The 14,555-nt window shown below is 43.7% G+C and overlaps 1 protein-coding gene across 1 annotated transcript in view; it reads left to right on the top strand.

Annotated features, from left to right (window-relative positions):
* LOC112259165 (pseudokinase FAM20A) overlaps positions 1-14,555 on the top strand; it is a 33,208-nt gene that overhangs the window by 15,536 nt on the left and 3,117 nt on the right. Inside the window, exons 4-7 of the mRNA XM_024433916.2 lie at positions 518-596; positions 692-784; positions 13,309-13,424; positions 13,564-13,744. Of these exons, the coding sequence (XP_024289684.1) occupies positions 518-596; positions 692-784; positions 13,309-13,424; positions 13,564-13,744 (469 nt within the window). The remainder of the gene's footprint in view (positions 1-517; positions 597-691; positions 785-13,308; positions 13,425-13,563; positions 13,745-14,555) is intronic.

Here is a 14,555-nt window from a genome sequence, read left to right as displayed (position 1 = left end):
CTATCTCTCTCTCTCTCTCTCTACCTCTCTCTCTCTCTCTCTGTCTCTGTACCTATCTCTCTCTCTCTCTCTCTCTCTGTCTCTGTACCTATCTCTCTCTCTCTGTCTCTGTACCTATCTCTCTCTCTCTCTCTCTCTCTCTGTCTCCTATCTCTCTCTCTCTCTCTTTCTTTCTTTCTTTCTTTCTTTCTCTCCCGTACCTATCTCTCTCCCGCTCCCTACCGCTCTCTCTTTCTTTCTTTCTTTCTTTCTTTCTTTCTTTCTTTCTTTCTTTCTTTCTTTCTTTCTTTCTTTCTTTCTTTCTTTCTTTCTTTCTTTCTTTCTTTCTTTCTTTCTTTCTTTTCTCTTCTTTCTCTATCTTTCTCTCTTTCTCTCTCTCTCTCTCTCTCTCTCTGTCTCTCTCTCTCTCTCTCTCTCTCTCTCTCTCTCTCTCTCTCTCTCTCTCTCTCTCTCTCTCTCTCTCTCTCTCTCTCTCTCTCTCTCTCTCTCTCTCTCTCTCTCTCTCTCTCTCTCTCAGTGGTAAAGCCTAGTGGACACCACCTCAAGCTGGCCCTGAAGATGCAGAACTTTGGCAAGGCCATGTTCAAACCCATGAGGTGAATGTTTCTGGGGAAACCAATCAGGGGGAGTGCTCTGGTTTGTAGTGATATTTTGAAAAGTACTGTAATTCTATGAATCATTTGTTCCTCAGACAGCAGAGAGACCAGGAGACTCCTGGTGATGTGTTCTACTTTGTCGACTTCCAGAGACACAATGCTGAGATTGCTGCTTTTCACCTGGACAGGTGAACTTGAAAACATGTACTCTCCTAATATTAATATTGACTAATTAATATTGACTAATGACTAAACCTTTATCTTCCCCTCTCATGCTGTATCTCCTACTGTATCCACTACCGTATCTCCTACTGTATCTCCTACTGTATCCACTACTGTATCTCATACTGTATCTCCTACTCTATCCACTACTGTATCTCCTACTGTATCCACTACTGTATCTCATACTGCATCTCATACTGCATCTCATACTCTATCCACTACTGTAACTTCTACTGTATCTCCTACTGTATCCACTACTGTATCTCATACTGTATGTCATACTGTATCTCACATACATTTTTTAATTTTCCATAAACTCCTCTTCAAAACACTCTCCTGCAACCCGCCTCACCAATATTTATAAAAAAGTATTATTTACCTCAGATCTGTAATCCTCCAAGAAGCTAGCCGGAGGCTCCAAGAGGGTAGCCAGAAACTAGCCAGAAGCTAGCCGGGAGCTAGCCAGGAGCTAGCCAGAAGCTGGTCCAGTAGCTAATCAGAAGCTAGTTCAGAAGCTAGTTAGCTTCTTTACTGTCAAATCGTTAGTACTCAGCTAACCACGGTTTGTGGTCATCGGCTGTCCTTTGGCTCGAGAATCTATCGCCAGTTTTGTACGGCGCAGCGCGGCTCGGAACGGAACATACCGGACCAATTTTTCTCTCCATGTCCCTGGATTTCGGCCGCTGGCTCTGGACATTCATACCTGGATCTCACAGCTAGCTAGCTGCTATCCGTGTGACTATCGGCTTTCGTCGATTCTGGAGCAAACATCAATTGTTCCGGAGCTAGCCAGCTGAAGAGTTCCATCAATCACTCCTGGGCTGCAGTCACCTATCCGGACCCGTTTTGCTGCCTACGCGGAGCCCCACCGGGCCTTCACAGCTGGACTGCCGACGTTGTCTACCCGAGGGAGTTGTCCGGCTGGCTCCTCCAGCGCAACGTTGCCTGGGCGCCCATCTGCGGCCTGCTAGCCGTTGGCTGTCTTATCGGCTGCTATCTGAATAGACAATCGGACAATTTTTTATTTTATTTTTATTTATTTATTTTTTCTTCTTGGGCCTCTATAACTATATCTATTGTTTTTATTTTTGTTGTTGTTGTGTGATTTGGATTAATCCCCTCTACCACACGGAACCCCACTGATCTACTGACGGAACGCAAGAGGTGGCTAACAACAGACCTCCATCCTATGCTAGCTTGCTACCGATTTAGCTGTCTAAATCGCCGTGACCCCCAACCAACCTCTCCACTCACCGGGCCCTTTTGATCACTCGACTAAGCATGCCTCTCCTTAATGTCAATATGCCTTGTCCATTGCTGTTCTGGTTAGTGTTTATTGGCTTATTTCACTGTAGAGCCTCTAGTCCTGCTCACTATACCTTATCCAACCTATTAATTCCACCACCCACACATGCAATGACATCTCCTGGTTTCAATGATGTTTCTAGAGACAATATCTCTCTCTTCATCACTCAATACCTAGGTTTACCTCCACTGTATTCACATCCTACCATACCTTTGTCTGTACATTATACCTTGATGCTATTTTATCGCCCCCAGAAACCTCCTTTTACTCTCCGTTCCAGACGTTCTAGACGACCAATTCTTGTTGCTTTTGGCCGCACCCTTATTCTACTCCTCCTCTGTTCCTCTGGCGATGTAGAGGTGAATTCAGGCCCTGCAGTGCCTAGCTCCACTCCTATTCCCCATGCGCTCTCTTTTGACGACTTCTGTAACCGTAATAGCCTCCTCCCTAAGTTTGTTCTATTCACTGCTTTAGCACACTCTGCCAACCCGGATGTTCTAGCTGTGTCTGAATCCTGGCTTAGGAAGACCACCAAAAATTCTGAGATTTTAATTCCAAACTACAACATTTTCAGACAAGATAGAACTGCCAAAGGGGGCGGTGTTGCAATCTACTGCAAAGATAGCCTGCAGAGTTCTGTCCTACTATCCAGGTCTGTACCCAAACAATTTGAACTTCTACTTTTAAAAATCCACCTCTCTAAAAACAAGTCTCTCGCCGTTGCCGCCTGCTATAGACCACCCTCTGCCCCCAGCTGTGCTCTAGACACCATATGTGAACTGATTGCCCCCCATCTATCTTCAGAGCTCGTGCTGCTAGGCGACCTAAACTGGAACATGCTTAACAGCCCAGCCATCCTAAAATCTAAACTTGATGCCCTCAACCTCACACAAATTATCAATGAACCTACCAGGTACCACCCCAAAGCCTTAAACACGGGCACCCTCATAGATATCATCCTAACCAACTTGCCCTCTAAATACACCTCTGCTGTTTTCAACCAAGATCTCAGCGATCACTGCCTCATTGCCTGCATCCGTAATGGGTCAGCGGTCAAACGACCTCCACTCATCACTGTAAAACGCTCCCTGAAACACTTCAGCGAGCAGGCCTTTCTAATCGACCTGGCCGGGGTATCCTGGAAGGATATTGATCTCATCCCGTCAGTAGAGGATGCCTGGATATTTTTTTAAAATGCCTTCCTAACCATCTTAAATAAACATGCCCCATTCAAGAAATTTAGAACCAGGAACAGATATAGCCCTTGGTTCTCCCCAGACCTGACTTCCCTTAACCAACACAAAAACATCCTATGGCGTTCTGCATTAGCATCGAACAGCCCCCATGATATGCAGCTGTTCAGGGAAGCTAGAAACCATTATACACAGGCAGTTAGAAAAGCCAAGGCTAGCTTTTTCAAGCTGAAATTTGCTTCCTGCAACACTAACTCAAAAAAGTTCTGGGACACTGTAAAGTCCATGGAGAATAAGAACACCTCCTCCCAGCTGCCCACTGCACTGAAGATAGGAAACACTGTCACCACTGATAAATCCACCATAATTGAGAATTTCAATAAGCATTTTTCCACGGCTGGCCATGCTTTCCACCTGGCTACTCCTACCCCGGTCAACAGCACTGCACCCCCCACTGCACCCCTCCCCATTTCTCCTTCTCCCAAATCCGTTCAGCTGATGTTCTGAATGAGCTGCAAAATCTGGACCCCTACAAATCAGCCGGACTAGACAATCTGGACCCTTTCTTTCTAAAATTATCTGCCGAAATTGTTGCCACCCCTATTACTAGCCTGTTCAACCTCTCTTTCGTGTCGTCTGAGATTCCCAAAGATTGGAAAGCAGCTGCGGTCATCCCCCTCTTCAAAGGGAGGGACACTCTTGACCCAAACTGCTACAGACCTATATCTATCCTACCATGCCTTTCTAAGGTCTTCGAAAGCCAAGTCAACAAACAGATTACCGACCATTTCGAATCTCACCATACCTTCTCTGCTATGCAATCTGGTTTCAGAGCTGGTCATGGGTGCACCTCAGCCATGCTCAAGGTCCTAAATGATATCTTAACCGCCATCGATAAGAAACATTACTGTGCAGCCGTATTCATTGATCTGGCCAAGGCTTTCGACTCTGTCAATCACCACATCCTCATCGGCAGACTCGACAGCCTTGGTTTCTCAAATGATTGCCTCGCCTGGTTCACCAACTACTTCTCTGATAGAGTTCAGTGTGTCAAATCGGAGGGTCTGCTGTCCGGACCTCTGGTAGTCTCTATGGGGGTGCCACAGGGTTCAATTCTTGGACCGACTCTCTTCTCTGTATACATCAATGAGGTCGCTCTTGCTGCTGGTGAGTCTCTGATCCACCTCTACGCAGACGACACCATTCTGTATACTTCTGGCGCTTCTTTGGACACTGTGTTAACAACCCTCCAGGCAAGCTTCAATGCCATACAACTCTCCTTCCGTGGCCTCCAATTGCTCTTAAATACAAGTAAAACTAAATGCATGCTCTTCAACCGATCGCTACCTGCACCTACCCGCCTATCCAACATCACTACTCTGGACGGCTCTGACTTAGAATACGTGGACAACTACAAATACTTAGGTGTCTGGTTAGACTGTAAACTCTCCTTCCAGACCCATATCAAACATCTCCAATCCAAAGTTAAATCTAGAATTGGCTTCCTATTTCGCAACAAAGCATCCTTCACTCATGCTGCCAAACATACCCTTGTAAAACTGACCATCCTACCAATCCTCGACTTTGGCGATGTCATTTACAAAATAGCCTCCAATACCCTACTCAACAAATTGGATGCAGTCTATCACAGTGCAATCCGTTTTGTCACCAAAGCCCCATATACTACCCACCATTGCGACCTGTACGCTCTCATTGGCTGGCCCTCGCTTCATACTCGTCGCCAAACCCACTGGCTCCATGTCATCTACAAGACCCTGCTAGGTAAAGTCCCCCTTATCTCAGCTCGCTGGTCACCATAGCATCTCCCACCTGTAGCACACGCTCCAGCAGGTATATCTCTCTAGTCACCCCCAAAACCAATTCTTTCTTTGGCTGCCTCTCCTTCCAGTTCTCTGCTGCCAATGACTGGAACGAACTACAAAAATCTCTGAAACTGGAAACACTTATCTCCCTCACTAGCTTTAAGCACCAACTGTCAGAGCAGCTCACAGATTACTGCACCTGTACATAGCCCACCTATAATTTAGCCCAAACAACTACCTCTTTCCCTACTGTATTTAATTTATTTATTTTGCTCCTTTGCAACCCATTATTTTTATTTCTAAAAATAATTATTCCATTGCAAATCTACCATTCCAGTGTTTTACTTGCTATATTGTATTTACTTTGCCACCATGGCCTTTTCTGCCTTTACCTCCCTTATCTCACCTCATTTGCTCACATCGTATATAGACTTGTTTATACTGTATTATTGACTGTATGTTTGTTTTACTCCATGTCTAACTCTGTGTCATTGTATGTGTTGAACTGCTTTACTTTATCTTGGCCAGGTATCTTGACCCACTGTTCCTAGGCCGTCATTGTAAATGAGAACTTGTTCTCAACTTGCCTACCTGGTTAAATAAAGGTGAAATAAAAAAAATAAAAAATAAATGTTCTATCTCATACTGTATCTCATACCGTATCTCATACCGTATCTCATACTGTATCTCATACTGTATCTCATACTGTATCTCATACCGTATCTCATACCGTATCTCATACTGTATCTCATACTGTATCTCATACCGTATCTCATACTGTATCTCATACTGTATCTCATACTGTATCTCATACCGTATCTCATACTGTATCTCATGATGCATCTCATACTATATCTCATGTTCTATGTCATACTGTATCTCATACTGTATCTCATACTGTATATCATACTGTATCTCATACCGTATCTCATACTGTATCTCATGTTGTATCTCATACAGTATCTCATGCTCTATCTCATATTCCAACTCCTACTGTATCTCCTACTGTATCTCATACCATTTCTCATACTGTATCTCATACTGTATATCATACTTTATCTCCCACAGTATCTCATGTTGTATGTCATGTTTAAAATGGCACCGGAAAGAAATGGCAGCAGTTTTATGGGCGTCCAACCAATTGTACTATAATGTGTGTTTTTTTTTGCATTATTTGTAACTTATTTTGTACATAATGTTTCTGCAACCGTATCTTATGGCAAAAAAGAGCTTCTGGATATCAGGACAGCGATCACTCACCTCAGATTAGACAAAGAGCTTCTGGATATCAGGACAGCGATCACTCACCTCAGATTAGACACAGAGCTTCTGGATATCAGGACAGTGATCACTCACATCGGATTAGACAAAGAGCTTCTGGATATCAGGACAGTGATCACTCACCTCAGATTAGACAAAGAGCTTCTGGATATCAGGACAGCGATCACTCACCTCAGATTAGACAAAGAGCTTCTGGATATCAGGACAGAGATCACTCACCTCAGATTAGACTAAGAGCTTCTGGATATCAGGACAGCGATCACTCACCTCAGATTAGACAAAGAGCTTCTGGATATCAGGACAGCGATCACTCACCTCGGATTAGACAAAAGATCTTCTGGATATCAGGACAGAGATCACTCACCTCAGATTAGACTAAGAGCTTCTGGATATCAGGACAGAGATTAATCACCTCGGATTAGACAAAGAGCTTCTGGATATCAGGACAGCGATCACTCACTCACCTCGGATTGGACACAGAGCTTCTGGATATCAGGACAGTGATCACTCACCTCAGATTAGACAAAGAGCTTCTGGATATCAGGACAGTGATCACCCATATAGACAAAGAGGACAGCAAGATCACTCACAGATTAGGACATTCTGGATACAGGACAGCGATCATCCCTCAGATTAGACAAAGAGCTTCTGGATATCAGGACAGTGATCACTCACCTCAGATTAGACAAAGAGCTTCTGGATATCAGGACAATCTGATCACTCACCTCAGATTAGACAAAGAGCTTCTGGATATCAGGACAGTATGATCACTCACCTCAGATTAGACAAAGAGCTTCTGGATATCAGGACAGTGATCACTCACCTCAGATTAGACAAAGAGCTGCACTTCAGGATGAACAGCACACTATCAGGAGTGGGATCAGCTCACCACGAAATCGGATTAGACAAAGACCTTCTGGATATCAGGACAGTGATCACTCACCTCGGATTAGACAAAGAGCTTCTGGATATCAGGACAGTGATCACTCACCTCGGATTAGACAAAGAGCTTCTGGATATCAGGACAGTGATCACCCACCTCAGACTAGACAAAGATTTTTTCTTCAACAAGCAAGACGCACAGGACGTTCTCCAAACACCAGACAGGGCCAACATCCCCATTATTTGCAAGAGGAAGAAACGCAGGTACAGAGGACACAGAGCGGGATGCCTCGTGAGGATCCACAGAAGGCAAGTGGGAAATCTGCCGTTACCGTCAATATTACTCGCCAACGTGCAATCATTGGACAATAAACTAGACAAGGTATGATCATGAATATCCTACCAACAGGACATCAAAAATTGTAATATCCTATGTTTCACGGAATCGTGGCTGAATGACGACATGCATATTCAGCTAGCGGGAAATACGCTGCACCAGCAGGATAGAACAGCACACTCCGGTAAGACGATGGGGTGGCGGTCTGTGCATATTTGTAAACAACAGCTGGTGCACGAAATCTAAAGAAGTGTCTAGATTTTGCTCACCTGAAGTAGAGTATATTGTGATAAATTACAGGCCACACTACTTGCCTACAGAGTTTTAAGATATACTTTTTGTGGCTGTTTATTTACCACCATAGACAGATGCTTGCACTAAGACCGTACTCAGTCAGCTGTATAAGGAAATAAGCAAACAGGAAACCACTCACGCAGAGGCGGCGCTCCTAGTGGCCGGAAACTTTAATGCAGGGAAACTTAATCAGTTCTACCAAATTTCTATCAACATGTTAAATATGCAACACACACAGAGACGCATGCAAAGCTCTCCCTCGCCCTCCATTTGGTAAATCCGACCACAACTCTATCCTCCTGATTCATTCTTACAAGCAAAAATTAAAGCAGAAAACACCAGTAACTCAGTCTATAAAAAAGTGGTCAGAAGAAGCAGATATTAAACTACAGGACTGTTTTGCTATCACAGACTGGAACATGTTCCAGGATTCTTCTGATGGAATTGAGGAGTACACCACATCAGTCATTGGCATTATCAATAAGTGCATCGAAGACGTCATCCCCACAGTGACTGTACGTACATACCCCAACCAGAAGCCATGGATTACAGGCAACATTCGCACTGAGCTAAAGGGCAGAGCTACCGCTTTCAAGGTGTGGGACTCTAACCCGGAAGCTTACAAGAAATCCTGCTATGCCCTGAGACAAACCATCAAACAGGCAAAGCGTCAATACAGGGCTAAGATTGAATCATACTACACCGGCTCCGACGGTCGTCTTATATGGCAGGGCTTGCAAACTATTACAGACTACAAAGGGAAGCACAGCCGCGAGCTGCCCAGTGACACAAGCCTACCAGACGAGCTAAATCACTTCTATGCTCGATTCAATGGTAATGGTTCACATCAACACCATTATCCCAGAAACCCTAGACCCAGTCCAATTTGCATACCGCCCAAACAGATCCACAGATGATGCAATCTCTATTGCACTCCACACTGCCCTTTCCCACGTGGACAAAAGGAACACTTATTTGAGAATGCTATTCATTGACTACAGCTCAGCGTTCAACACCATAGTATCCTCAAAGCTCATCACTAAACTAAGGATCCTGGGACTAAACACCTCCCTCTGCAACTGGATCCTGGACTTCCTGACAGGCAGCCCCCAGGTGGTGAGGGTAGGTAGCAACACATCTGCCACGTTGATCCTCATCACTGGAGCCCCCCAGGAGTGTGTGCTCAGTCCCCTCCAGTACTCCCTGTTCACCCACGACTGCATGGCCAGGCACGACTCCAACACCATCATTAAGTTTGCAGACACAACAGTGGTAGGCCTGATCACCAACAACGACGAGAGAGTCTATAGGGAGAAGGTCAGAGACTGTACCCTGCTGTATCTCGGCAGGGTAGCCTAGTGGTTAGAGCGTTGGACTAGTTATTTTACCTTTATTTAACTAGGCAAGATCAGTTAAGAACAAATTCTTATTTTCAATGACGGCCTAGGAAAAGTGGGTTAACTGCCTGTTCAGGGGCAGAACGACAGATTTGTACTTGCAACCTTCCGGAAGGTTGCAAGTTCAAACCCCCGAGCTGACAAGGTACAAATCTGTCGTTCTGCCCCTGAACAGGCAGTTAACCCACTGTTCCTAGGCCGTCATTGAAAATAAGAATTTGTTCTTAACTGATCTTGCCTAGTTAAATAAAGGTAAAATAAAAAAATAAAAAATATTCCAACTCATACTGTATCTCATACTGTATCATGTTCTATCTCATAATGTATCTAATGCTGTATCTCATACTGTATCTCATTTTCTATGTCATGATGTATCTCATACTGTATCTCATGTTCTATCTCATACTGTATCTCATTCTGTATGTCATACTGCATCTCATGTTTTATCTCATATGGTATCTCATACGTTATCTAATGTTCTATCTCATACTGTATCTCATACGGTATCTCATACGGTATCTCATACTGTATCTCATAATGTATCTCATGCTGTATCTCATATGGTATCTCATATGGTATCTCATACTGTATCTCATGCTGTATCTCATATGGTATCTCATATGGTATCTCATACTGTATCTCATAATGTATCTCTTGTTCTATCTCATACTGTATCTCATACTTTATCTGATGTTCTATCTCATGATGTATCTCATACTGTATCTCATGTTCTATCTTATACTGTAACTCATGTTCTATCTCATACTGTATCTCATTCTGTATGTCATACTGCATCTCATGTTCTATCTCATATGGCATCTCATACGTTATCTAATGTTCTATCTCATACTGTATCTCATACGGTATCTCATACGGTATCTTATACTGTATCTCATGCTGTATCTCATAATGTATCTCATAATGTATCTCATGCTGTATCTCATATGGTATCTCATATGGTATCTCATACTGTATCTCATAATGTATCTCATACTGTATCTCATACTGTATCTCATTCTGTATGTCATACTGCATCTCATGTTCTATCTCATATGGTATCTCATACGTTATCTAATGTTCTATCTCATACTGTATCTCATACGGTATCTCATACGGTATCTCATACTGTATCTCATGCTGTATCTCATATGTATCTCATAATGTATCTCATGCTTTATCTCATGTTCTATCTCATACGGTATCTGATACGGTATCTCATACTGTATCTCACACTGTATCTCATGCTATATCTCATGCTGTATCTCATACTGTATCTCATACTATATCTCATGCTAAAGCTCATACTGTATCTCACACTGTATCTCATGTTCTATCTAATTTTCTATATCATGCTGTATTTCATGCTGTATCTCATGCTGTATCTCATTCTGTATCTCATACTATATCTCATGCTGTATCTCATACTGTATCTCACACTGTATCTCATGTTCTATCTAATTTTCTATATCATGCTGTATTTCATGCTGTATCTCATTCTGTATCTCATACTGTATCTCATACTATATCTCATGCTATATCTCATACTGTATCTCACACTGTATCTCATTTTCTATCTAATTTTCTATATCATGCTGTATATCATACTGTACCTCATACTGTATCTCATGCTGTATCTCATGCTGTATCTCATACTCTATCTCATGCTGTATCTCATGCTGTATCTCATACTCTATCTCATGCTGTATCTCATGCTGTTGTATCTCATGCTGTACCTCATGCTGTACCTCATGCTGTACCTCATACTGTATATAAATAAATAAATAAATCTCCAAGTGGTCTCCCAACAAACAAAGCCTGAAACTTGTACCTACATCGCTGAGTTTCTGAACGGTAGTTTCCTTGGGAGATTGTGGTCTCTCCACTATTTCAACATGTGTCCTTCCCCAGCAAGGCATTTCATTTCCACACACAGGTGTAATTACGGATGTCTACTGTAAAGTCTCTCTAACCTCCATGCCTCCAGGTTACTACACATTAACTCAAGTGAGTCATCAGTCAAATACAGTCATTAGAGTCACAGCTTGTCAACCCAAAATCAAACAAGACAGCAAGTCAATGGGGTTGTTATACCTTGAGACAAAACAACAGCATGGAAGGGTGTAACTGGGTGTAGGCTAAAAACCACAAATAAAGCTCAAGTACAGTACCAGTCAAAGGTTTGGACACACCTACTCATTCAAGGGTTGTTCTTTATTTTTACTATTTTCTACATTTTAGAATAATAGTGAAGACATCAAAACTATGAAATAATACATGGAATCCTGTAGTAACCAAAATAGTGTTAAAAAATCTAAATATATTTTATATTTGAGATTCTTCAAAGTAGCCACCCATTGCCTTGATGACAGCTTTGCACACTCTTGGCATTCTCTCAACCAGCTTCACCTGGACTGCTTTTCCAACATTCTTGAAGGAGTTCCCACATATGCTGAGCACTTGTTGGCTGCTTTTCCTTCACTCTGCGGTCCAACTCATCCCAAACCATCTCAATTGGGTTGAAGTTGGGTGATTGTGGAGGCCAGGTCATCTGATGCAGCACTCTCCTTCTTGGTTAAATAGCGCTTACACTGCCTGGAGGTGTGTTTTGGGTCATTGTCCTGTTGAAAAACAAATTATAGTCTCACAAAGCGCAAACCAGATGGGATGGCATATGATTCCATATGCATTATTTCATAGTTTTGATGTCTTCACTATTATTCTACAATGTAGAAAATAGTAAAAAATAAAGAAAAACCCTTGAATGAGTAGGTGTGTCCAAACTTTTGACTGGTACTGTAAGTTAAGTTATTATATTAAATACATTTTTACCTCACAATATATAGTTTTGTAAATTCACATTTGAATGAAGTGGAAAAGAAGAGAAGAAAGGCAACGAGTACATGCTCTGTTGTCATTCCTTCATTTAACACCGTGGCTCTACACTACAGTACTGTCTAGCAGTGAATATGTCTGGTTAATCTGTGTGTTCCCACCACAGTCTGTGTCTCTGTGTCTGTGTGTTGTGTCTCTGTGCTGAGTCTCTGTGTCTGTGTGCTGCGTCTCCGTGCTGAGTCTCTGTGTCTGTGTGCTGTGTCTCTGTGTATGTGTGTCTGTGTCTCTGTGTCTCTGTGTCTCTGTATCTCTGTGTCTGTGTGCTGTGTCTCCATGTCACTGTCTCTGTCACTGTGTCTCTGTGTTTCTATGTCTCTGTGTCTGTGTGCTGTCTCCGTGTCTCTGTGCTGTGTCTCTGTCTCTGTGTCTCTGTCGCTGTGTGTCTGTGTATCTTGCTCTCTGTCTCTGTGTCTGTGTCACTGTGCTGTGTCTCTCTGTCTCTGTGTCTCTGTACTGTGTATCTGTGCTGTGTATCTGTCTCTTTGTCTCTGTGTCTGTGTCTCTCTGTCTCTGTGTCTCTGTACTGTGTCTCTGTGCTGTGTATCTGTCTCTTTGTCTCTGTGTCTGTGTCTCTCTGTCTCTGTGTCTCTGTACTGTGTCTCTGTGCTGTGTATCTGTCTCTTTGTCTCTGTGTCTATGTCTCTGTATCTCTGTGTTGTGCCAGAGGCCTTATCATTATCAGACCCAATCAGCAGGTGAGATATGCCAGCCAAGACAGCACCTCAATAACCTCTCTTTATCCAGCCTCAGATACTGACTGATGACTGTTATTGAGACACACAGGCATGTCAGACTGTCAATATGGCCCTGGGGGAAGTGGCTGTTGCTACACGTCAACACCTGCTAGATTACACAGCGGAGAACAGAGACAATCACATAGCTGCTATTATGTATACAAATAATTCAAGTTTAATTAATTTCCTGTGACTTTGTGTGTCAACTGAGGTGAGAGATTGCAGGTGTTCATCTGACTTTATATTGTGTGTTCTGTTCAGAATGGAACTCTTTCTTCTAGAACTGTGAGTCGTAGAAGATGTATGAGTTTGTGTTCATCAGAATGGAACTCTTGTCTTTCTCTCTTCTAGAATCCTGGACTTCCGGAGGGTACCGCCGGTGGTGGGCAGGCTGGTGAACGTGACGGGGGAGATTCTCCTGACCACTCACAACGAGGACCTAAGGAGTGTGTTCTTTACTTCTCCAGGTAGGCATTACCCCTTCAGGTAGGCATTACACTGCAACCTAGGTCTTAAATAATCAGTCTATGATTAAAAGACAATGATGAAATCGGCGTACTGCTGGTTTAAACCAATCTATATCTATGTCTATTCTCTTTCAAACAGCAAACAACACATGTTTCTTTGCCAAGTGTCTGTACGTGTGTAAGACTGAGTATGCAGTGTGTGGGAGCCCTGACCTGCTGGAGGGCTCCATGTCAGCCTACCTCCCCGGTCTCAGCATTGCCCCTCGTATCTCCCTCCCCAACCCCTGGATACGATCATACACCTTCACTGGCAGGGAGGAGTAAGCATATACAACCCTTAACCCTGAGACCTTAACCCTGAGACCTTAACCCTGACACCCTAACCCTGAGACCTTAACCCTGAGACCTTAACCCTGACACCGTAACCCTGACACCTTAACCCTGAGACCGTAACCCTGAGACCTTAACCCTGAGACCTTAACCTTGACACCCTAACCCTGAGACCTTAACCCTGAGACCTTAACCCTGACACCGTAACCCTGACACCGTAACCCTGAGACCCTAACCCTGACACCTTAACCCTGACACCGTAACCCTGACACCTTATCCCTGAGACCGTAACCCTGAGACCGTAACCCTGACACCTTAACCCTGAGACCGTAACCCTGACACCTTAACCCTGACACCTTAACCCTGAGACCGTAACCCTGACACCTTAACCCTGACACCTTAACCCTGAGACCGTAACCCTGACACCCTAACCCTGAGACCTTAACCCTGAGACCGTAACCCTGAGACCTTAACCCTGAGACCTTAACCCTGACACCTTAACCCTGACACCTTAACCCTGAGACCTTAACCCTGACACCTTAACCCTGAGACCGTAACCCTGACACCTTAACCCTGACACCTTAACCCTGAGACCTTAACCCTGACACCTTAACCCTGAGACCGTAACCCTGACACCGTAACCCTGAGACCGTAACCCTGAGACCGTAACCCTGAGACCTTAACCCTGAGACCGTAACCCTGAGACCTTAACCCTGAGACCTTAACCCTGACACCGTAACCCTGACACCGTAACCCTGACACCTTAACCCTGAGACCGTAACCCTGAGACCGTAACCCTGA

Source organism: Oncorhynchus tshawytscha, linkage group LG27 (assembly GCF_018296145.1).
Source record: "Oncorhynchus tshawytscha isolate Ot180627B linkage group LG27, Otsh_v2.0, whole genome shotgun sequence".
Classification (NCBI taxonomy): domain Eukaryota; kingdom Metazoa; phylum Chordata; class Actinopteri; order Salmoniformes; family Salmonidae; genus Oncorhynchus; species Oncorhynchus tshawytscha.
Note: the sequence above shows the minus strand (reverse complement) of the source record. Positions and strands in the feature narration are given on the sequence as shown.